The following is a 24324-nucleotide window of genomic DNA, read 5'->3' as shown; positions in this document are numbered from 1 at the left end:
GACACTCGTGGTAAAGAAGCTGGGGCTGAACTCCAGCAGATCAGAAATGCTTGCCTGGCCTCTTGCAGCCCACAGTTCCACGATCAGAGGCTCTACGTCCTTGGAGGTAAACCACCAATGGTAAGAAGCAAGGGAGCATTTTCTCTGTTAGTCTTTCTACGTTTCAAAGCTGCAGGATGGTTTTCCACAGTATGTTTGTGATTTATTTTTGTTTTTTAGAATCTCTTTGGACGAATTGTAAAACTTCAGCCGTAGACTGGGACCGCGTTAAGAGAAGGGCTGTTGGTGTGTGATGGGAATGAAAAGTCTTGGGCTGGCTGGTGTGCAGAGACCGATGTTAATATTGCAGCCAGGAAACTGACTTGAGCCTCCTGTAAGAAACACAGTGCAGCAGGGAAGAGCTGTGTTCCCTAAACGTTTGGTCAAAACTTGATGAATCAGCTCAATTGTTAAAAAGGTAATCCCTCTTTACATTAAAAAGCAGCAATTTGTGTTGTATTCCAAGCTTTTATTTTATAAATGTAAACAAGCTTTTATTTTATAAATGTAAACATGACATGAAATTATTTTTGTGCTAAGATCCCCTTCCAGCAGTTACTGCTCAAAGAGGTTAATAAAAACACACAGATTTACATGTTCCCCTGTGGATTGTTTTTCTCACCTTTGTGTTCAAAATACCTTTTACAAAACCATTCATGTAAACTTCTCCAACTCTAGTTGTTCCTGTTTAAGAACTTTTAATACACGTCAACTGAATTTCTTGCAGCTTTCAAATGTGTCTGAATTCAAGCATTTACTGTGCATGAAATTTTCAGTTGAGCGTCATGTCAGCTGTAACCAACCAGCCCCTTCCTTACGGTCGACTTGAACGAGAGAAGCACATCCAGATGATCTTCAAAGCTTTCAAGAACCACTGTGAACCTTCGTGTGAGTGCCAGAACCAAACATCTGGACAGAAATTATGCCACACACCTCCAAACTGGGAAGGTGAAGGGCGGCAGAGAGAGATCGAGATCAGCTGCAAACGCCCCCCTCAGAAGAGGCTGGAGGAGGAGGAGCAGATTCTGGGAGACGCGGCGGGATTGCACTTCATATCTGCACTGGAGACTATTAGCCAGATTCAGATTACTGCTAGACCAGAGCTGCAAGGCAAGTCAAGGGGATTCATTTCTGTATCCTTGCACTTAAAGAGGTGACTCGCATTGAGTTGTGACTTGCCTGTTTTTGTTTTTTTTTTTTGTTTTCATTGCAGGTCCCCAGTGTGTTTCCAGGAGGATCTACAGCATCACCGCAGGAGGCAGCAGGTCACCGCTGTCTGTGGCTGTGGAGGGTACATATCACATGTGAAAGAAGGTGAATGATAATGTGCTTCCGTGTACTCTCAACATGTGTCTATGTGCTTCCTCGGTCAGAAAGCTCCTGTGTGTGCCTCCAGTGCTGCGGTCCAGCCCGGGCTTGTTCCCTCCAAGGCTTTGACTGTCAGGGACAGCAGGTCTTTTACTTTGAAAGGCCCCTCAGGGTGGACTCTTGCTGCCTTGGCTGCTGCCTGATGGAGATCAGAGCCTACACACCTCAAAAGCGTCTCATCGGCTCTGTACGTCAGAGGTGGGCCAGTCTGAACACTGCGGTTAGTCGTGATGTGACGATGCTTAAATGATTCACAGTTATCTCTGTTTTTATTCACACCCTGCACACAGGGAAAAAAAAGCAACAACAACAAAAATGTAATACAAACAGGGAAAAAAAAAAAAAAAAACAGTGTCCGAAAAGGAGCAGGTAGAAGTAAAACGTATTTAACCCTGCCCCTTTGTTACCTCTATTATAAATTAAACATAAATATTAATAATAAATGGCTGCTAATTTACCTATTAGGCTACCGATTTTCCCATTGGTTTTGCACCTAACCAGCTAACAAACACAATCTTTCCTTAACATAACTCCTCAATCAGATAACTTCCCAGAACTTCCTTTTTGTACCGTTTTTTAAATTGATTTATATTTCTACATTGCTTCAATCCATCACCCAACCCATTCCATAGATCCACTCCAACAACTGAGATACACATGCTTTTCCTTTTACAATGAACACATTGTTTTTTTAAATTACATTTTCCTCTTAAATTATAACCCCCCTCCCTGTCACAAAAAATTTTCTGTAAATTGCCTGGAAGTGAATCAGTTCTCGCTTTGAATATAGTTTTTAGTTTGACAATGTCCCAGAATTTCAACACATGCGACTTTAAAAACAGTGTGTTTGTGTGATCCTTATAACCCACATTGTGAAGTATCCTAATTGCTTTTTTTTGCAGTCTGAATAGCTGTAAATTGCTTATTTATGTTTTGCCCCAAACTTCCACACAATAATCCAGATATGGTAATACTAGTGATGAATACAGAATTTTCAATGATTTATAATCCAGCATGTATCTTGTTCTCCCCAATATTGCTAGACTCTTTGCCAGTTTTGTTCTTATATGATTTATATGGGGTTTCCAGCAGATTTTGTGATCCAGTATCACTCCCAGAAATGTATTTTCATACACCCTTTCAATATGTACATTATTGATCGTTATTTGCACAGTATCAATTGGGATTGTGCGATTTCCAAACAACATAAATTTAGTTTTCTTAAGATTTAAAGATAATTTGTTAACATCAAACCAGTGTTTAAATTTTTTGTTAGAAAGTGGATTGGTTGATGAGAATATTGTACCAGTAATAGTAATGATTATCATAATTAGACTCACCAACTTCTCGTGGGTCATTTTCCATGTCACATGAGGCCTCTGCTGAATTCCTTTCTGTAAATAACAGTAGCGACCTTTAATGTTGCATGCAGCTGGTGTGTAGAACGTGGGAGTGAATACACAAAACAGCTGTCTGCATCAAAATACACCAACAGTGATGCTTTGGGCTCACAGGGAAGGAATGAGGCATCCTTCTTCATAATGCAAATGGCCATCAGTGTTGGTCGAACTAGAATAGTCCCTTCTTCATTTGGCCTGAATCTGACTTTGGGGTTAGCCGGAGTGCCTTTGTGAGTTGCATTTAGAGTTTTCCAGAAGCAACACTCATTGAAGTTGCGTCCAATTAGGATGGACCTGGCAGAGGTTGCAGTGACCAGAGATCGACTTGGTATAAATATTCTCTCAGTCATGCAAGAATAAAGCATGCCCCCAATTTGAGCTCTTCTGACACTGGGCAAACAATAGTTTTGGTGCAGCAGAGTCGTGACAGCTGAAAATGTGGTCAACCAAGCATCAACGGCGGGTTGCGGCACTGTGTGAAGTACCGGCTGGTGTTATCTGCCAGGTTGCTTATTTGCTGTGTGTTGGGTGAGTGTGCTGTCAGGTGGAGCATGTTCACCCCTCTCCTGGAAGTGTGCGATTCAGAGGGATCATCCACAATCAGAATTGAGGGCTCCTGCTGCCCGTCCCGGTGCTTCTCCAACCAGCAATTCCAGGTAGTCTTATCTATGTAAGCAATAATAAATCTACAAAAGCAAGTATGTGAACAGGAGTTTCCTGGATTACTGCATTAATTTGCCACAAAATGTGATTTGATGTTCATCTTGTCCACAAAAATAAGCAGAATGTGCTTAAGATGATAAAACAGAGTTAGAATTTCTGATGCTGTGAAATAAGCTCCTAATGAACATGGTGCAGGTTTGATCCAGAGCCACTGAAAGCTCTGATATTAAGTCATTCTCAAAGGTTTACCCACTTTTTCCTACCAGCACCGTTAGTCTTTAACAAATATGACTGTGTTGCCATCTTAAGTGTATTGTGTTGTCTGTCATTGTGACTTAGGTGGAGATCAGAAGTTAGCGTAGAAAACAAGTGTATTCCAAGATAATACCTGTACCTTTGTCACATGGTCTTCACACGGCTTTAAATTATATCCCAGATCTTCTCCAATATGGGTCAGCAAACAGGCATGATATGGAAGAAATGGCCTGGCTTCAATGAAGAGTGTAACATGGATCATGAATTCTTTGGTCTGGAGGGTGAGTTCTGCCTAAAGAAGTCTTATTACCAGTTTGTTGTGCAATAAATACAAAAAATACAGAATATATTCATCCACTATAATGACTGGGAAACACAAGACACATTGGATCTTATTCAGCTTTCCTGACTTTGGTGTAAGAACATGATATAAAGATAATCCTGCTAGAATCAGACTGGTATCGCTTCTTTGATCATTAAAACCTGATTCATTATTTAGCTTTGCTGGAATACAGTGCAAACATTTGCAACTACGATCCAATGGCTCCGTAATGCCGTGGCTGCATCTTACAGGCGTGTTTTGCAGGCTTACTCGGATGGAAAATCAATAAATATGTAAATAAAGTTGTTCAGACTGATCATAATAATTCACCAGACATCTTTCTCCCAATGAGAGATGTATTATGAAAGTAGCTCTGGCAGCATGTGGCAAAACTCTTTAGTGAAGCTTGTTATATATTTTTTTCACCCGTGCGAAAAATATCTTGGTTGTACATGTATGATTTTATACTCTTTAAATTGATTAATCCTGGTGTTTGTGGGTCTATTTCTATGGTTTAGTGCCACTGGGTTTAGAGTCACACACCAAACTCCTGCTTCTAGCAGCCACTTTCTTGTTGGTAAGTATATGATCTTCCTTTACTTCTTTGTGGGGAGGGATGTTGTCTTCAAAGTGTAAAGCTACACTATAATCATGCAGTTGTGTATTGGATGTTCATGTTTAGTGCCTTTTATAGTTGCAGTTGGGTTAATTTGACTGAATTACTTCTAATTTTAGTCTAAAGGTGTATATTATACGGTGCCATCATATCTAGATTGTTAGTGCACATGTTAGAAGGGAACACAGTTGGCACAATTCAGCATCAGCCTCAGGCCTATTGAGCCCCTGAGTAAATATGAAATACTCTAGCAATGATCAAGCATCTAACCAGTTATTATTTCTCTGCAGAATCACATGTTCTTTGAGATGAGCTGATGAGTGCAAAGGGCGTTTCACAGAACAAGAGACCCCACCATGTGTGCCAGGCTCCTGCTGCCAACTAATGTGGACTATGGGATTGTAATAATAGAAAAAAAGGGGATATTCTTCATGAAGTCTATTCTGCTTCAGCTACATTAATGAAAGTACACAGCCATTTTTTAGCAGCAGATGCAAATATAACATTTATTGCTATAATCCATCAGGTGTACATCCAACAGCGCTTCTTCACTTGACACATACACCTGTTTCATCATCACACCAACATTTTGGCGGCATTACCGTTTGTCGAACGACCTTTTTCGCTCTTCTTCCAGAAAAAAAACAACACCCTCCAATATAAAATCTGTAACAGACCCTTCCCCCGGGCCCAGTTTCATTTCTTTAACCACAAAATGAAAATGGGGCGAAAGTTGGTGTCTGAAGACGCCAATACACCTTTGCTGAAGACAATGAAGCAAAGTCCTTTCCGTGGCCATTTGGACTTAAGACGCAGCCTACAGAAGAAACACCTGGGACCGGTCAGGCGTGAGGCCAGGCACTGTGATTTAGGCAGCTCGGAAGTTCAATTTAAAGACGCTGCTCATACAAGCATCTGTCCAACACAGGATGGTCTGGTGGGATTCAACTTTCAGGTCAAAGGTGAAGAATCATTGCTGATTCCAATAAGTGATCTCGAAGTGGACCATATTTACAAATAAATTGTACACAATAGTATCCAAGTTCAAAACTGACCAGAGGTAATTAAAATACAGCTTTGTAATAAAATATTGTCTACCAGCAACCCTGTTTGAGTCCCACAAACTGATTGGTACAGGCTTATTTCAAGAGTAGGTGTGATGTCATGGTAGGCAATAAAGTTACATCTAGTTTTATATCAGACTGATTTTGTTGCATCTTGTCGAGTTGTTACCAACAGCAAATGACCGAATCCAGTAACACAGCCTCCCTCTGGTGGCAAGTAAACAGATGTTACAACTTGCATAAAAAAGACACACTGAAAAAAAGAAAAATAAAGAAAAACAAAATGGCTGTTGTTTTTTTCTGGTCAATTAAAAGTATTTCTCTCTTCAGCTACTCGCTGACCGGTTTTCCTACACACGTCCAATTTGACAAAAAAGGGAATGGTCTTTGGGCCCCTGTTCCTGACTTTGGCTCCGTCTTCATGATGACCGGAGCCAACCCACGCAGAGGAATCGTTCCCTGGACTTGTCCAACCCCCAACACGTCACATAAACACACACCTGTGCAACAGGAACAGACAGAACATGACGATGAGACTCAGTTCAGAGAAAATTATTTTTTGTTCCCATTAAACCACTGCAGTAATAAGTTCTTACTCTTCCCAGAGCATCTCTGTGTAGGGGGCTAACGTCCGCCACTAGCATTCACCAGACCATGGAAGTCTTCCCAGGCTCTGCAATCATAGGAACACACAGTGCATCATCCATCACAATATATTACAACCATTGATATTAATGTATTTTTGAGAGAAGAATCAATGAGACATGAATTGCAATGATGGACAAAGATATGTAATAATAGTATTAAATCATCATTAGGATAAAAAAAGGTAACAAAGATAATGATATGAATAGTTACAACACAGTCCAATCTAGATACTGTATCTATAGATGTATATCTTCTGCTATCTATTACAAAGTTAATTCTTAAAGTTTAGATATAAGAAGCAGACAGTGCTTTATAAATCTGTAGAAGCAAATATGATCATTTCAATCCCACGCCACTTCCCCAGTGATCAAATGTTTATCGACATGCATATTTATGAAAGAAAGATTAAGAGAAAAAAATCCTAGGACGAGACATACATACTTAATGCTGTCTGTGTGTGTCTTGTACTCCATGATGGTGTTGGGAGGAAGGTTGAGGACTCGGCGCAGGGTGTCTCTGATGCGAGCCGTCGTCGCCTGGTCACTAGCAGTTTTGTTCCAGATAGAAATGATGTCTTCCTGATGAAGCATAGAGAGGAGACATGTCTGAGGCCGAGCCCACAAACACAATGCTTTCTTAACAAAATCCGATTTTTCAGCACATATGCCTACTGACCACATGCAAACACAGTTTCTAGGCACTGAAAATGAACTTTGAGATACTCAGATTGTAATGACTGTGCGTGTCCTGGAAGTTTTAAGTTTTGGGTTTGTGACGTCAGACTGTGCTTGACCATCTTTGTGGTTTGATGTTACAACATAGACTGATTGCCAGGTAACAGCAACAACTTTTTACATAAATAAATTAGTTACAAACAATATTGATACACCAAGGCCTCAGAACATGCTTTAAGGTCACAGTTTCATAATTCAACAATGAACCAGCTGATGGCAAAACTCTGAAAACCAAGTAGGTGTTACAGCAGAAAAGCAACTTATTTTTTCTTTGAAAAAAAATGCATTGCAAACAAATTTAGGAGAAATCAACTGTTAAGTGTGCAGCTTCTGAGTGTGTGGACAATGACCAATTACGTATTTAACAAGTGAGGGGACTTAGAGCATCCCAAAATTAGGAAAATCACGATTTTTCCCTTTTTTTTTTTTAAAGACTGAAAGGTGGAAAAATTTGTTAAAATAGCAGTGCTTGTGTGGGCCAGTGTTATCAGCCTAATCATGTCATGAGATCTAACAATAACATGCAATGACTGAGTGTGTAATGTGGGTTTACCTGGAAGCGTACCGACACCACAGCCCCACAGATCTCCTCTCCCACCATGAACTGCTCGCCCAGCATGGCCAGGATTAGGTTCTCCCAGCACCGAGATGCCAGGCCTTTCCTCAAACGAATGATCCACTTCCCACCCATTTTATTGGCGTCATCCTATACAAGTGCAGTTTCAAAACAGCTTCATAAACTAAAATGTAAAAAAAATATATATATAGTTTGGCAAAATACAAGATGACAACAGAGATACACACCTCCCACATGGGTTTAATGCCTTCTTTGAAGAGGTGGAAGTCACTGTGACCTGTCAGGTCGCCAGGCCGGATCATGTGACTATAGAAACGCCAAAACTGTTCCACCTGACGAAGAGCAGGAAATATTCATGGTTAACAGTGCCAGAATGTGACAGCAAAAATTGAAATTGAGGTGATAAACAAATGCAAACAGTGTCCTGTAATGAAGTCACGAGAAGGCACAAACCGAGGCAAAGCTGCCAATCTGTTTGATGTTCTGCTCATAGCTCTGCGTGCTAGCTGGTCTGCCTGGGGTCCGCCTGGAGTACCAGAAGGTGTAGTTGTACTGAAGAGGATGCTCTCCTGCTCCTGGAATCACCATCTGCCCAAAACAAGGAAGTTCAAATGGGGGCTTCAAATGCACATGTCACTTGTTGTACAATGTTTTGCAATCAAAATAAATCATTCCAACTGCAGTGAGAGCCCCACTTTTTTCTTGATAGTGATCTGGTCCTTGTCGTCTTCTTCAATTATTTCCTTTTCGTTGTCTTTCGGTGAGCCTTGGTCCTGGTCGTGGTCTCCACTGTCATCGTCTTTCAGACTGGATTTGATGGAAAAACAGAAATCAAAACAAAATATAACTACTACAAACAGTTATAGTTAATTAACAAGCATGCAATGTTTCACAGTTTCATAAAAGGGACCGTTTTTAAGGGCTTTTATCAATCATGGTCCCTGTGGAGACAGATTGTTAGAGCTGTTCAGGTGTGCCGTTACAACTATCATACTTTTACAAAGCCTATATGTCCTGGATTCAAATTCATATTTAAACCACTGGAAACACTTAACAAAAACTATAAGATCCCCGTAAACCCGGTGTGGATGACACACCACTGTAACAGGCTCAACTATCTGACGTTTTAGTCCTTTCCCCTCTTTTCTTTTTCTGTTCAAAAGTCGAGTTTTAAAGGACAGACATCCATTTAATCTGCACCGACCTTTAACAACTGTCACACTGTAAAAACGAAAGACGCAACGCCTATCTGCCCGTGTTTACGGACCATGAAAGTGTAGCCTAAGCCTGTGCGACCCTTCCCCGGTCTCAGAACTACTACTACACCGAGGATGTGAGGCCTACCGGCCTCGCGCCATGCTAAGCTACAGCTAACAACATTCAACGTCCCTCTGTATAAAAGATCATCAACTTCACGTTTGTCCCTAACTTGGTTACGTCTGGACCAATACATATGGCTGTGTGACTGTTGTTGAACCTCGCTCTCCTGCGGCTTTATAAACGAACACGGAGCACATTTATATTGCACCACGCTATAAAGCTGACACACCTCTCATTTTAAACGAATAGCGTCTTTTAATAGGTTTACAATGCTCGCAGCATCAGCCAAACCCCACATCAGATCTAAGCTTTGATACTCACGCATCAAATTTGTTGTTCATAATTATCTAGCAGGATTCTGGTGGTCCGATCACAGCCTGCTGAAGTCCGCAGGAACGGCGACGCGCAGCAGAAACACGTGGACGCGCATGTTGATCGTAGTGATGAGCTGGAGGTCAAAGGTCACATAACCAGCTCTGCAGACGTCTGTGTGTGTTTATATCGTTTCTATAATACATCCATGGTTTATATATATATATATATATATATATATATATATATATATATATATATATATATATATATATATATATAAAATTAAATACATATATGTATGTATATATATGTATTAGGTGTCAAAAGTATTCACATTCATTACTCGGGTAGAAGTATAGATAGTAGAGTTTAAAAATACTCCTGTAGAAGTTGAAGTATCATCTCAAGTTTTTTACTCGAGTAAAAGTATAAAAGTACTGGTTTCAAAACTACTTAAAGTGTAAAAGTAAAAGTAATGTAAGGGGGGGGGAAAGCCATTAAGGACAAAAGCCATTGAAAATGAATGCATCTTAGTATAATGCAAATATATTAAAGAACCATATATGTGTACTATTGAGCATTAACATGTGTTTCAGAGAGGAGAAGATATGATGACTAGTTGCCTATAAGTATTGTAATGGTGCAAAAAGTCAAACTTCAGAGGCATGTTATCATTTATCCTAACCTTTATTGGAATGTACATCCAAGTTTAGTTGCAGGAATAATCTGAGGGCAAAGGATGTAAGAACAAAACTGGACAAGAACATCTGTGCCACAACCACAACCAAATTCACTCTATCTGGATGGCACAATTTAACTGGATAGTTTTTTTTTAAAGGCCGAAATGAAATAGAGTAACAAGGCTGTTTTTAAAATGTAAGGAGCAAAAAGTACAGATCATTGTGTGAAGATGTAAGGAGTAAAAGTAAAAAGTCGTCTGAAAAATAATTACTCCAGTGAAGTACAGATAACCAAAATTTCTACTTAAGTAAGGTAACAAATTATTTGTACTTCGTTAATTGACACCTCTGTATGTATCTATATATATATATATATATATATATATATATATATAATTCAATTTTCAATTCAATTTTATTTGTATAGCGTCTAATACAACAAAAGTTGTCTCTAGGACCTTTCAGGAGACCCAGAACATGACCCCCGAGCAATTATTACATAAACAATGGCAGGTAAAAACTCCCCTAGTGGGAGAAAAGCCTTAAGCCCTTAAGAGTCCTTACAAACACCAGAAAACTGGAACACATTACACCCGTCATGAAATCGCCACACTGGCTTCCAGTGAGTCAAAGGATAGAGTTTAAAATCTTCCTCCTGGTCTACAAAGACCTGAATGGTCTTGGACCAAAATACATGCTGGATCTGTTAGTTCCTATGAAGCTCCCAGACCCCTGAGGTTCATCTGGATCTGGTTTGTTGTGTGTCCCAAGAACCAGAACCAAGCAAGGTGAGGCAGCGTTCAGTTATTCTGCTCCTCACCGGTGGAACAAACTTCCTGTAGACCTGAGGTCTGCTCCAACTGTCAGCTCCTTTAAATCAGGCCTAAAAACATTAGTTTACTGAAGCGTACTCTTAAATTAAATACTTACCTGCTGCCCTTATTTTTAACAACTTGTGCTTTTTATTATTTTACCTCTTTTCTAATAATTTTATTTGTTATTTACTGTCTAATTATGTCTTGCCACTTTTAATGATGATGTAAAGCACTTTGAATTACCTTGTGTTGAATTGTGCAATATAAATAAACTTGCATTGCCTTAGCCAAACAGTGGCAAGGAAAAACTCCCCTTTAGGAGGGAAGAAACCTTGAGCAGGACCTGGATCATAAGGAGGGAACCTCCTACCGAAGGCCAGACTGGGGGGGTCGGGGACGTCAGCAGCACAGCGGACATCCACACAGGCGTGTGGAAGCAGCAGCGGGATGAACATCGGGGGGGACCACAGGCCAGCACACAGCTCCTGAAGCTCCGGCCTGCAAACACGCACAAAAGAGAAAAAAGGGGGCCAGCACAAGAAACTACAGGAACGATGGACAAAAATGATGGCTATGTGATACTTATAATAAATAGAAATGGAAAAGGAGAAGAGAAGAAGGGAAGAGGAGAAGAGAAGGGTGAGAGGCACCGCCCAGTGGCTTTTCATGTCGGTGCCCCCCTGCAGCATAGGCCTGTAGCAGCATATCTACATATATATATATATATATATATATATATATATATATATATATATATATATATATATACACACACATACATATATATATATATATATACACATTGTGTGTATATATACACATCTATAAACACACACGCAAACACACTATATTAAGAAGCAAAGTCATTTCCATTTTTAAAATATTTTAATAAATACAAAACACTGTAGAGCACTGGCCAGTCATCCATTGGTTTTTAAAAGTGAACTAACTCTGCCTGCAGTGGGTCACCAGAAACCTATTGACTTCCGCTCACAGAAGTGGGTACGGGCAAGCAGGCACCACCTCACATGAGCAGCGGCGTCTTCTTACGAAAGGGCCTCTTCTGATCTGCCGCTTTCCCCGTTTTATTCCTTTGCTTGTTGTCTGTTCTTGTGACAACTTCAAACAGCGGCTCTGTTAAGGTCCAATAAGAGCTGTGGACCGAGTCTGGGGGACAAAAAGGGAGCTGGTGGGCAAAGATGAAGATTGTTTTTCTTTTGATTCAGCTTTAATGTTTATCACAACTATAAGCTGTGTGGATGATGTGTGGGGCTGTTAAATCAGTGTTTGAGTTTTGAAACATATCATGTTAAGGTAAATGAGAAACAGTGTTATGGGTTGAGTGGAAAGCTCCGAGATAGTATGGCATGGTATGGTGTGGTGTGTTTTGGTTGGCTCTGCTGTTGCAGACCATCCCCTCACCCCTCGTCCCCCGTTTCTCTGTGGGGACCTTCATGAGAGGACCCTTTGTTCTGTGCCGGCAGGCGCACCAGTGAGTGAATGAGCAAGAGTAGCAGCGGTCTTCTTCAGTGATGGCTGTTTGTTTACACAAGCCAGTCCCGTCATACTTCATTAGCAGCCCAGCCCACCGACAACCTCTGATGTCCTAATCGCTGATGAGTGTGTAGCTGCACAGAAACCCTGAGCCTCAGCGATTTGTCTAACTGCCTTCGCAGCCACTTACGGTCCATCTACACTATATACACACAAAGTCGTGGCTTTTGTGGCAAGGTTGGATGGCGACCCTGGTTGTTTCATCGCGGGCCAAGAAGCTCAGGGAGGTGAGCTGATGTCCGTGGAGGAGGACGGGTCCTGGAGACCTAGCTTTGCATCACAGAGATGTGAGAAACCTGCCGCCCAGAAACAGACAAAACAAGACAGAAGGATTGTTCAGAGCTGCCTTCTTTTGATGACAATCATTGAAGTAAAGAAAATGAAAATATCAGTTATGTACATGTGCCGGATTGTCCTTGGCACAGGACTGTTTGTTAAAGCCCACATGTTCCCATCCTGTTAATGTTTAAAAAAAGAATAAATGAAAGAAAATAATTTCAAATAAATTCAATAATGGAAATATAAATTAATGTACAAAATAAAAAATACAAAAATATAAATGATCTTGTATCTTATGCTATGACCGATGCATTAAAATATGGAGAAAACATTACCAACCATAAGGATAAATGCCCAAAACTATTCACAAAATAATGTCTTCACAGTTTTGGATAGCTTTGACAAATGGTAGAAAACCAAAAATATCAAGTTTAATATAAAAGATAAACAATCTAGTTCTCGTATTGAAAAATAAAAGCTTGTAACTCAATAAAAATGAACCAACCTCCTGAATGGCTCTCCCTAGCCTTTCCTGACTTTTCATCACTTTCCTGAAAGAAGCACAAGCCATCATCATTTTAGGCAATTAGACAATAACCAGTGATTTCACCGTTAATTACAAATGAAACTGACGCTATCACACGTGAAGTCACACTGATCAATCACAACCAACCCCTGATGAAAAACAGGGAATCAATAGTCAAAATCAAAACAGTACCAAAAACTACAATGAACAGCTAAACATTCTGGATCCGTAAAGAATCCAAAAATTAAACTGTATTATTAATTGCATTTTTTGTTCAAATCAAATAAGAATACAAATATGGAATCAGGCAAACATGAAGGAATGTGAAAGTACCTTGGATTTGGATTTCCAAACACAAACTTGCAATAAATAAAGTGAGTCACCAGCTATGATAAGTGTGTGCCTGTGGACATATATGAGCTGAATGGTCCCAATAAGAATGCTGTCAGCTGAGAAATGGTAAGTTATAAAAATCCTTCAAGAAAGTAACTCAGTACAACAAATAGCAAGATATGTTTTTCTGTTCACAGTTAGCTGCATCGCAGGAAGGTAGAGGTGAATGTATCAGGACAGAAAACAATAAACAAAATAACTTGAAAACAGAAAATGCACAACCAATGAACCTAAATACAAAGGGATATAAACAGAAGTCAATGTTTGGGATCAAACTAAAGATAAATAGTTGAGGAAAATTGGATTTGTATGCAAAAAAAACTAAACAACTATCATTAACACCTGAGCAGAAAAAAAACAAGAAAAAAAAGTGGGCTAAAGAGAAATCAGGAAATGTGGATGAAAATCCAGCACATTTCCACAGTCATTAATGACATGTGGTTGCATGTCATGTAAAATACAAACAGTCTGGATCTCCATTTCTCAAATCTCACTACAGGGTTTACGGAGAACCTGGTTGACGGGCTCCATCCTGCAAAGCTCAGCTATCAGCTGCAATACAATAAAGCTGGAACCAAGCTGATGAAAAAATATTGTTTTTCATTGGTAAAGTCCAAGCCACAAAGAATTAAAACTCTTGAAAGCCAGAGGAGGAGCAACAAAGTACCATTTGTGATTCTTTGTTGTCCCTGTTGAGTGATTCTCATGTTTTTGCCAGGGTTTGTATTTAATTAAGAACTAACCTGTGTATTCTGCGAGCCATGCTGAGGGTGAAGTTTGCAGAGCAGTCGGGGTGATAAGTGGACGGCACTATTATGTAATAACCAGGAGGAAGAGAGCAGTCCAGACTGATGTCCTGCATGTAACAGTGGGGGGTGCAATTGGCCACGGGATCCTGTTCTCTGGCAGCTGTTTGCTCACACTTCCCCTCTGGTACCTGGGGACATCATTAAAATCACATCCTTCAAATTTGAATGGAAACTCTGGTAGATCCTGTCTGACCTATTGTACAGATAAACAATGATTTTAAGTTTCTGCTACTCTTTTACCTGGTTGGAAAACAATAAACGCTTTGTAAACCAACAGCCGTATCCTAAAACGAACCCTTTGATGGACAGAAAGCCAGTGTCAACACCACAGAGATGGAGTGACATGGTCTGGTCTTAGTCAGGACTCTGAATCAGGTGCAGATGTTTGATCAATCTATCAGGCAGATTTGTAAATACACTTTACAGTAATCAAGTCTACTAAAGACAAATGCACGGAAGGGGTTTTTCTAAATCGCTCTGAGACATGTCCCTTCATCCTTGGAATATTGTTGAAGTGATTCGCTGATGAGCCCTTCTAATGTCACCCCTTCACAGAGATTATTTTTTATTTGATGAAACACCACTTTGGAGAAATCAGTCACATATGTAATATCTAAAAATATCAGTTCTGCACGTAACTTTATTACACTGGTTGTACTTAAATTGAATCCACGGTGTGTACGTCAGTAAATACAGGCAGACACAGTCCCCTATACATTACACCAAGAGATTGTTAACTTGGCCCGTAATAAAGCAAACATAAATCAGATTCTCTGGTTAACTTTGTTCAGCTGAAAGTTATTTAAATTCCTTATTTCAATATATCTCTGGAGTTAAAACAAGCCGAACAAGTTCTGCAACTTCTGGGGTCGACAAAAGATACAAGTTCAGATTCACAGCTAGAGGGCATAATTGGCTTGTCTGACCCTAAATGGATGATAGTGGGACCTAATTACAACAATAGCCTCAGGGGCAGAGCTGCTTTTTTGCAAGCATAAAATACTCTGCTTTATCATCCATGATTCAATAAAACTTAGTTCTGTTTTCCAACACGTTTAAAGAATCTATTTTGTAGTACACATCAGATTTTTCATGGAAACCTTTACTCTGGTTTTAAGTTTTGAGCAAATAGAGAATAAAGTTCAAATAACATGTGAATATCCAGAACTGCAAGTGATTTACATCGATTCAGCAACTTTAGCTGTCACTGTCGTCGCCCATGAATGTGTGACTGACCTTATAAACGTGGAAACCAATTGGATGCAAATCAGTCTCAGGGCGACTCTGGTGCAGGGTAATCCTGACATTCACTCCCGATGTCCCCACTGCCTCGTCAAACACTGTAAAAGGGAAGTACGGGTTCTGCCAGTGAGACAGGAAGTTCCTGCTTCCTCCGGCTGTCCTTCCCTCCACCCATGAGCCCTGGAAGCAGCTGGTCTCCCATTCACCATCTGTTGTCAATGGCAGTGAGGGTGCTGGGCTTTTCAGAGCACTGGCAATGACAATAACTTTGTTATGTCATACATGAATAACACAGTCACACATATTAGTTAGATAAATACATGTCATTTAGGGAAAATCCACATTCTGTTATACAATCTGAGTGGTTGCATCACCGAGTGTATTTTCTGTATTTCTTCAACAGTAGTTACTGTTTAACATTATTTTCTCTTCATGTGTATTTTTGGGGGGTCTTTTAACCACAATAACCTACATTATATTTTATAAAATTAAATTGATACATATTTACCAACATACAACCTGAATCCAAAAAGATAAAAAAAACATTTGGGTCTTATTAAGATCTCATAAACAACAACATACCGTATTTTCTGGACTATAAGCCGCACCTGTATATAAGCGGCACCCGCTCTATTTTTTTTAAAAAATAATAAAAAAAGATATACAAGCCGCATCCACTCTATTTAAAAAAAAAGATATGCAAGCCACAGATATTTATGTTGTTAGATTAGATATTTACTACATGTACAGAAGGATTTTGAACTGTAAATGATGTACATGTTTGTACCTAAATAGATCCTTTCCTAACAGTGTCTTTTAACACGGCAGCAACTTTGCTGATTAAAACGGGACAGAACCAAGAGAAAATAACCAGTATTTATTTATCTATTTATCTGTTTGAAATCTGCTTCTACTTCCATCTGCTAAACAAGAAGTAGCGTATTCTTCTTTGCATTTATTTTGTCTTAGTTTTGATTGTAATACCGGTTAGAGCGCCCCGAGCGGTGGAAGAAAAATCCACAGAATAGCCGCACCTTTGTATAAGCCGCATGTTTCAAAACCTATGAAAAAAGTAGCGGCTTATAGTCCAGAAAATACGGTACTTATTTACGCTCTCATCTTTACCTGAAGGATATGGAGGAGGAGGAAAAGACCCGGATGAGAAAGTGGGCCTCAGCTTGTGGCTGATACGTGCTGGGGATAAGAAGATAGTATCCTGGCTGCAGCTGAGTGCGGAGGACCACCTCTCTCTCATAGGCATGGCAGTGAGTAGAAGTACAGGGAGGTTTACTCAGCAACCGGGTCAGGTTAAAACGCTTCTTTTCCACCTGAGTGAGAATTAAAATGTTTGTAAGCTGATGAAAAACCCCACACATAAACATGCGTTTCACGCAGATGGGAGCACAAACCTTCCACATGTGTAGGGCAATAGCCTGGTAATGCTGGTGCTTTGTGTTCTTGTCGTTTTCGAGCGGCACTTGTACATATTTGTCAGAGTTTCTCCATTTCTGATGCTGCAGCAGGGTCACAAGTACCTCTCCGCTCTCGCATACTTTGAGCCAAAACTTGGGGTTGCTGCTGTAGCTGCTGCTGTTTCGGCTACCGCCAGCAGAGTGCCCTTTTATCCACCGGCCAAGCAGCTGATGATTGTGTTTTAGAAGGTTTCCTGTCAGAGGTGAGATAAGCGAACAAAAGTTGCCAATGTGGTCAAAATGTAGCAATGAAAGTAGAACATTTCTAAAGCAAAATAAAGGAACAACCTGTATAAATGCTCTTCAAGTGTCCGTCTTCGCTCAGGGGATATCCTACTGTGACATCATCAAACTGGGACATAAACTCATCCTCATCCAACCAGAATTCACCCTCAGACAGTCTGGCTTGTAGGTCTGAGGCACAAACCGGGTCAACAGAACTCCAACCTGCACCACTGCACAGGGAGAGAAAAACCTAATTTAGACCACTGGGATTCAAAGGCATTAATTAAAGAAAAATTAAAAAATAGAACCTAATATTTATGTTGAAAATCGTATGAGCCCTCTGTTTAAAATCAAGGAAATTATCCTGAATATAGTTCAACATGAGACAGACAGATTAGACGTGTTTAATGAAGTTTGCCATTTTCGGAGCAAGAAATAACAAAGCTGACTGGAACTGAGCATGGTTCAGTTACAGACCCACCAGAACAGAATTCAATGCCTAAACAAATAATATGTAAGCAAAATACGCCTACAAAAATCATGTATGTGGTCAGCATAGTTTATGAACAGTTACAGCCACCTTGTGGTCAACTGAAATCGATTAAATCAAGTTTATAAAATACCTTAAGTGTATTTGAGAGCTGATGTGCACAAGCTCAGTACATAAACATGTAAGATAGGGCACTTTTTATACTTGTGGCAATGACGAGTCTAAAAATCCTACGGCCACATACAAGCTTTAGTCAGTTTAAAACAAAGTTGACTGGCCAACTCCAGTGTGGTCCTCCTGGTGAGGAGGCCGAACCCGAAACACCATAAAACCAGACATGAAGCCAAAAATCATGCTTTTGTGATCACAGATCTGTATATTATAGAAGAATGTTCAATGTTCACAACCTCCCGTGCTGTTACACAAATTCAGAGACTCAAGAACGAAAACATTCCTCTCCAACCATAGCTGCACCTCACAGTCATACTGAATTATTTGATGAGTACAATTAATACAAACACTAAAAAGAATTAACACGGCAGAAACCAACCTGTGTAGGTTCTCTGTTTAAAAACAAAAACAAGCAGGACACTGGTATATTCCACAACACGGGATCTGTTTTGACAAATTTAGGTAATCACAGATAACCTAAATATTGAAAAGAAAACTAATTAAGATGTGAATGAAGCCTGAATGTGTTCCTTCATGGAGATGATTCAGAGACCGCCTTCCTCAAGACAGTAACTGTTGTTTTGCAGTCAATAAGCTCTAGCTGAGGCTATGGAGCTCAAGAACTGTTTTTATCGAGTCCTTTCAGTGTCTGGATCATCTATTAATAAAAGTTTCATAGTTCATACTCATATCCTCAAAATATGTGTAATAGATGAGATTTAGGTGATAACAGGTGGAAAACAGTTCATGTCAGGTGTGTACATTTTGAACAACTGATTTTTTATTTTTTTTTTAAAATCTTTTAATCTTGTAATGTATATTATATTCACCGGGTTGAACACCGTCTAATCCACAAGTGTCGACAGTGCTTGATAGACTTATCAAAACACACTTTTTTAAATGATTAATCCTCACCACAAAACAAATCTACCTCCAAATCCAAGCTCCTCCCCAGCAGCATCGCCCCCACGGGTTTTTGATCCTGAGCAGCCTCACTTCCCCCCCTGACACTTTTGGCACATCCAACCACTCCATCACAGTCAGAGCATGGTACTGACCCGGGTCTCCAGCTCCTAAACCAAGTAAAAATCTTAGCAGGTGATTTGGTATGGGATCAGTCGCACCATTATCTATAAGGAAATCATTTTTCTCACCTCCATGGGAGCTGTGAGTAGAGCAGCTCAGCGCACAAATATCCTTTACAGGGTCCAGGAGCTTCAGGTCCAGCCTTTTTCTCCTAATTTGATCACTATCGTGTCCTGTTTGCTGCTCCTCCTCTGAGTCTCCCGGTGTCCAGCGTTCAGTTACAGTGCTGGTCAAATCCACCAGGGCCTCTGACACCTGCCCTGCCCACAGCTGCTCATATGAACCATGAAGCCTGTACAGGTTAACATGAAAAGGAAAGAGGATTCGCTGAGAATGTACGTCAACGTAAGTGAATATTACATAAGAAAAAAGTCCAGTTTTGAGCATGATAGTACATTAAGTTAAGCTGAGAGATAAGACAGGGAAATGCCACAGGCTACTCACTTGGCATAGGCTTTCTCCAACAAAGCTACCCAGAAGGCAGAGGGGGAGTGGCAGCAAGAGAAGCAGAGCGATGCATCGATACAAGGCAGGCGGTCATCAATAGTCACCTCTGTCCAGTGTCCCTGCTGCCAGAAGCAAAAGCGGAAGGAGCCCTTGTATCTGCTGTCACCCCACTGGGGCTGGTCTGGAGGCAACACCTATGGAGAACCCAACCACAGTGCAAGAAATAAAACCAGGGAACAAGCTCTTACTCTTAATACATACATTATAATACATATGATTGTTTACCTTGTTTAAAAGATGTTGACTATTGAGCAGGAATGTGCACGCACAGAGAAACCAACAGTCTCCTAGCAGGCCTTGCTTTGCATGAGCCAAGTTGATGTTGGTGGGGAACAGAGATGGCGACTGGCATATCTCCTTCAGATAAGAATTTAAATTCAGTTGCACTAATCTGTACAGATTTATAAACATCCTGCTGGATTTTATCCTAAATGATCAAACTGTCTAAATCCAACAAAAGTTAGTTTTAGCAATTTAAAACAACTTTCACTGATAAAAACAATATACAGGACTGTCTCAGAAAATTAGAATATTGTGATTTTCTGTAATGCAATTACAAAAACAAAAATGTCATACATTCTGGATTCATTACAAATCAACTGAAATATTGCAAGCCTTTTATTATTTTAATATTGCTGATCATGGCTTTCAGCTTAAGAAAACTCAAATATCCTATCTCAAAAAATTAGAATATTCTGGGAATCTTAATATGTAAGCCATAATCAGAAATATTAAAATAATAAAAGGCTTGCAATATTTCAGTTGATTTGTAATGAATCCAGAATGTATGACATTATTTTTTTTTTTTTTTTTTTTTTTTTTTTTTTTTTTTTTTTTTTTTAAATTGCATTACAGAAAATAAAGAACTTTATCACAATATTATAATTTTCTGAGACAGTCCTGTACACAACAGTGATTACTTCTTTTATTACATGTATTGTTTTCATAGCAATAATCAACCACCTGACTTGGGACAGTCCCAATTTTAAACAGGCCGTAAACACCACACCCATAACAACGCAAAACAATCAGGGAATTTACAACAGAATTTCCAATTTCCACAGGTAAACACACCTGCGGGCGCAGCCAAGCGATGTCTCCCTGCAGCCTGGCAATGGGCGTGGAGCTGTCATGAAACAGGGAGGAGTCCTCACAGGGGAAGTCCTGGTCCTCAAACAGAGCTGGACAGGCAGCACTACCTTCTTCTTTCATGGTTCCTGATGCTGGAGCAGCAGGTGAGCCTCAGCCGGCTGTGCCGTGTGTGTTTGCAGCACACCTACACAGAAGAGCTGCATTACTGACTCATGAAGAGCACATTATTTGGACATCACTGACAACATATTTTACATGAAGCTACTATAAGTGCATGCAGGGGTTGTAAACAATCGAATTCAAATATGAATGGATTTATTTCCTCGTAAAATCAGATATGGTTGTTGTGGTGCAGCATACAGAGCAGTCATACTGTAAAACAGTGTATTTATGTCATATCCTTATTCAGTGATCAGGACAGCTGTGATAACATGGCTATAGATAAGACAAAAGCTGTAAGGATGCTTTCTCATACGGGTAATCCTGGTCTTAATGCTGTTGTTTCAGATATTCCTCCGTCTTACCTCGCCTCTGCCTCCAGCATCCTTCCCATTATTCAAATTACTTAGCTGCAGCTAAGTATACAGATACGCCAGCATCCCCGTATCTCTTTATCTTGTCATAGTTTCACAACTATGACCGCAACCACTTTTTATCGACTCGAAACATTCGGTTTTGAGCAATATTTACTAGTCAGTAAGGCATGCCATATTGCTGTGAATGAGAGCAGGTTAGCTGTTTTGGACATGTATTGGTCATTCTGCGCTCAGGAAGTGGATCCTTCCTTCCTGCGCGGCTGACCGCCACTGCCGCCCAGCGGCGGGACGCGGAACTGCACCCTCCGCGGACACCGGCCGTGTTCACAGATACAGGTGACAGAATCTACTATTATTATGTGGAGGTAGATTTGTGTCTTAATTATTTAATCAAAAAAAGATGGCTTCAATCAAAAAATATATTTTCAATTGAAACAAAAATCACTTCAATCAAAAAAAAAGATTTCAATCAAAGAAAAAAAGTGTTTGAATGCAAAAAAATATTTTAGACTCAAAAATGCATTTGAACACTGTTTTTCTTTGATAGTAGTGAAGTTTTTTTTAGTTTGAAGCAACTTTTTTGATTGAAGTAGTGTTTTTTGTGTTTGGGCCATATTATGGGTAGGGCATGTGTTTCTTTATCATTTAATCAAAAAAGAAGTTGCTTCAGAATTTTTTTGTCAATTAGAAAAAAATCACTTCAATAAAAAAAGTTTTCAATCAAAGAAAAAAGTGTCTGAATGCAAAAAAATATTTGAGAGCCAAAAAATTGCATTTGAACACTTTTTTTTGGATTGAAAATATTTTTTTTGATTAAAAATGATTTTTTTTGTTATTGAATCATTTTGACACAAACATCCCGCAGTGGGCGGATGCTTCCCCATTGGTCAGACCATAGATTCAATTTTTAATTGAAAATATATTTTTTGATTGAAGCAATCTTTTTTTTTTTTATTGAATAATTAAGACACAAATCTACCTCCATAAGAATCAGGATCAGAATCAAAATCAGAATCAGGTATATTGGCCAAGTCAGGTCAAACAAGACAGGGAATTTGACTCGGTTATTTTCGCTCCCTGTACAGTAAATAGACAAATGACAGCTCATATAAAATAAAATAAAAAAGTGAAAGGTGCAGCAGTATGAGGTAGACATGGTTATTGAAAGATGGATTGTTACAGCATATGATTGTGGTTATTATTAGGGGAGGAGTTCAAACAGACTGTGTCCTGGGTGTGAGGGGTCTGCAGAGATGCTACCTGCCCGTTTCTTGGTCCTGTACAGGTACAGGTCCTGGATAGATGGGAGGTTAGTCCCAATTATCCTCTCTGCAGACCTAATTATCCGTTGCAGTCTGTGCCTGTCTAGTTCGGTGGCCGATCTGAACCAGCAAGTGATGGAAGTGCAGAGAACAGACTGAATGATGGCAGTGTAGAAGGTGGTCATCAGCTGCTGTGAAGACCACTCATGTCAGTCAAGAACAGGGAAGTGAGGCTCTAGTAAGCCCATTTCACCAAAACTGGGCAGGGCAACATTGGCTTAATGAGTCTCAATTTCAGCTGTGACATTTATATGCTGCTGTGATCAGAATGTTGAGCCTTTGTAATTATTGACTCAGACCTGAACTTCAACAGCCATCTAAAGTTTATCACTAAATCTGACTATTACCAACTGAAAAACATTGCTAGAATTAAGGTGTTTCTGTCTAAACAAGACATGGAAAAACTTATTCATGCATTCATTTTCAGTAGGTTGGATTATTGCAATGGCGTCTTTACAGGCCTTAACAAGAAATCAATCAGGCAGCTGCAGCTGATCCAGAACGCTGCAACCAGAGTCCTTACAAACACCAGGAAACTGGACCATATCACACCGGTCATGAAATCACTACACTGGCTTCCAGTGAGTCAAAGGACAGAATTTAAAATCTTACTGCTGGTTTACAAAGCACTGAATGGTCTTGGACCAAAATACATGCTGGATCTGTTAGTTCCTATGAAGCTCCCAGACCCCTGAGGTTCATCTGGATCTGGTTTGTTGTGGTTCCCAAGAACCAGAACCAAGCAAGGTGAGGCAGCGTTCAGTTATTCTGCTCCTCACTGGTGGAACAAACTTCCTGTAGACCTGAGGTCTGCTCCAACTGTCAGCTCCTTTAAATCAGGCCTAAAAACATTACTGTTTACTCAAGCGTACTCCTAAATTAAATACTTACCTGCTGTACTCTACTGCCCTTACTTTTTAACAACTTGTGCTTTTTATTATTTTACCTTATTTTAATTGTGTCTTGCTGCTTTTAATGTTGATGTAAAGCACTTTGAATTACCTTGTGTTGAATTGTGCTATACAAATAAACTTACCTTGCCTTGCCTTTGTCACTCCACTGAATTTCTCCTTCACTGGTGAAGGCGCTGAAGGGCTGACACGGCAGTGCCTCCTATGGTAACTGGTGACCCTGAGCAAAACCAGGACCTGGGTTATTTTAATTTGAACTCCTATTTCGTTTCAAATTGAAATTAAAGATGGACTGTCAGTAAAATCTCCAGCAACATCCCACATGCTGCAGAATACGGCACACCTTTTGTTGTGCCTGCACTGTTTTTTTTTGGTTAGATTTGATAAGATATAAATGTTGAATGTACAAAATGTATGTTACTGGCTGTGGAAATGCTTGAGTGGGTGCTTTTTATGATCATTTGATTCACTGAATGGATGTGTGGTGTGGATGAATTGCATTGTAAGGTTTAAAAGATATTTTCACTATTCTGAAGAAAAATTCATGAAAACTGCTGTTTGTTTGCTGTGTATGAATCCATTCGTTTAATGTACATATGCTTAATAAAATCGTGAGCTAAGGAATGTTTACTTGTGTGTTTCTCTTCCTCTCTGGCTTGTCTTCCCTGTGTACGTTTTCTTTCCTCCTATTATTCTGTCCTTGGTGAGAATAATAGGAGGAAAGAAAACAAGAAAATAAAAAAGAGCACAACATGCTTTAAAATTAAACTGATTGTTTCCAAAACTTTGTATTTGTGATATCTTATGAAAAATACGTGAACCAGATGACCTCTGGTTCATGACTCAACAAAGAATTGATCCATACAATGAAATTATTAGAAAAATACTGTTTC

The 24324-nt window shown here is 39.7% G+C and overlaps 3 protein-coding genes across 8 annotated transcripts; 1 reads left to right on the top strand and 2 right to left on the bottom strand.

The window, feature by feature from the left end:
- Positions 1–824: 824 nt before the first annotated feature.
- LOC133452659 (phospholipid scramblase 2) lies at positions 825–6009 on the top strand. The gene is made up of 7 exons (XM_061732155.1): positions 825–1149; positions 1253–1330; positions 1413–1605; positions 3352–3463; positions 3907–4006; positions 4566–4624; positions 4954–6009. Exons 1-7 carry the CDS (start codon positions 825–827, stop codon positions 4978–4980), a joined length of 894 nt encoding a protein of 297 aa, XP_061588139.1. The 3' UTR covers positions 4981–6009.
- Positions 5151–9461, bottom strand: eif4e2 (eukaryotic translation initiation factor 4E family member 2). Of its 5 annotated transcripts, none has more exons than XM_061732158.1 (8): positions 9328–9373; positions 8382–8493; positions 8140–8274; positions 7914–8018; positions 7663–7815; positions 6817–6980; positions 6324–6400; positions 5151–6227 (listed from the first exon to the last, which is right to left on the bottom strand). In XM_061732158.1, exons 1-7 carry the CDS (start codon positions 9345–9347, stop codon positions 6352–6354), a joined length of 738 nt encoding a protein of 245 aa, XP_061588142.1. In that variant the 5' UTR covers positions 9348–9373; the 3' UTR covers positions 5151–6227; positions 6324–6351. The 5 variants fall into 5 exon arrangements, with proteins under 5 accessions (XP_061588142.1, XP_061588144.1, XP_061588145.1 ...); XM_061732160.1 differs by having other exon boundaries at positions 6813–6980; positions 9328–9372; XM_061732161.1 differs by having other exon boundaries at positions 6817–6953; positions 9328–9372.
- A 2228-nt stretch (positions 9462–11689) lies between these two features.
- Positions 11690–21418, bottom strand: capn10 (calpain 10). 2 transcript variants are annotated; one of them, XM_061732153.1, is made up of 13 exons: positions 21187–21418; positions 20645–20846; positions 19796–19927; positions 19508–19704; positions 19132–19355; positions 18909–19050; positions 17380–17546; positions 17029–17285; positions 16745–16947; positions 15614–15869; positions 14312–14505; positions 13155–13200; positions 11690–12666 (listed from the first exon to the last, which is right to left on the bottom strand). In XM_061732153.1, the coding sequence occupies exons 2-13, from the start codon at positions 20780–20782 to the stop codon at positions 12637–12639; spliced, it is 1986 nt and encodes a 661-aa protein (XP_061588137.1). In that variant the 5' UTR covers positions 20783–20846; positions 21187–21418; the 3' UTR covers positions 11690–12636. The 2 variants fall into 2 exon arrangements, with proteins under 2 accessions (XP_061588137.1, XP_061588138.1); XM_061732154.1 differs by lacking the exon at positions 21187–21418 and having other exon boundaries at positions 19615–19704; positions 19840–19927; positions 20645–20781.
- Positions 21419–24324: the final 2906 nt, after the last annotated feature.

This window comes from Cololabis saira, chromosome 10 (genome assembly GCF_033807715.1).
Source record: "Cololabis saira isolate AMF1-May2022 chromosome 10, fColSai1.1, whole genome shotgun sequence".
Classification (NCBI taxonomy): Eukaryota; Metazoa; Chordata; class Actinopteri; order Beloniformes; family Belonidae; genus Cololabis; species Cololabis saira.
This window is presented reverse-complemented; position numbering and strand designations above follow the sequence as displayed.

Excerpts from the sequence above, each read along its gene's own strand:
- eif4e2 (XM_061732156.1), bottom strand. The coding sequence starts at position 9,347 with ATGAACAACAAATTTGATGC. Across the intron at positions 8,275-8,381 it reads AGATCACTATCAAGAAAAAA|ATGGTGATTCCAGGAGCAGG; the intron begins GTGGGGCTCTCA and ends TGTTTTGGGCAG. Across the intron at positions 8,019-8,139 it reads AGATTGGCAGCTTTGCCTCG|GTGGAACAGTTTTGGCGTTT; the intron begins GTTTGTGCCTTC and ends GCTCTTCGTCAG.
- LOC133452659 (XM_061732155.1), top strand. The coding sequence starts at position 825 with ATGTCAGCTGTAACCAACCAGCCCCTTCCTTACGGTCGACTTGAACGA. Across the intron at positions 1,606-3,351 it reads ATCGGCTCTGTACGTCAGAG|GTGGAGCATGTTCACCCCTC; the intron begins GTGGGCCAGTCT and ends GTGTGCTGTCAG. Across the intron at positions 3,464-3,906 it reads TCTCCAACCAGCAATTCCAG|ATCTTCTCCAATATGGGTCA; the intron begins GTAGTCTTATCT and ends ATTATATCCCAG.
- capn10 (XM_061732153.1), bottom strand. The coding sequence starts at position 20,782 with ATGAAAGAAGAAGGTAGTGCTGCCTGTCCAGCTCTGTTTGAGGACCAG. Across the intron at positions 14,506-15,613 it reads TTGGTTTCCACGTTTATAAG|GTACCAGAGGGGAAGTGTGA; the intron begins GTCAGTCACACA and ends TGATGTCCCCAG. Across the intron at positions 12,667-13,154 it reads TAGGGAGAGCCATTCAGGAG|GTTTCTCACATCTCTGTGAT; the intron begins GTTGGTTCATTT and ends TCTGGGCGGCAG.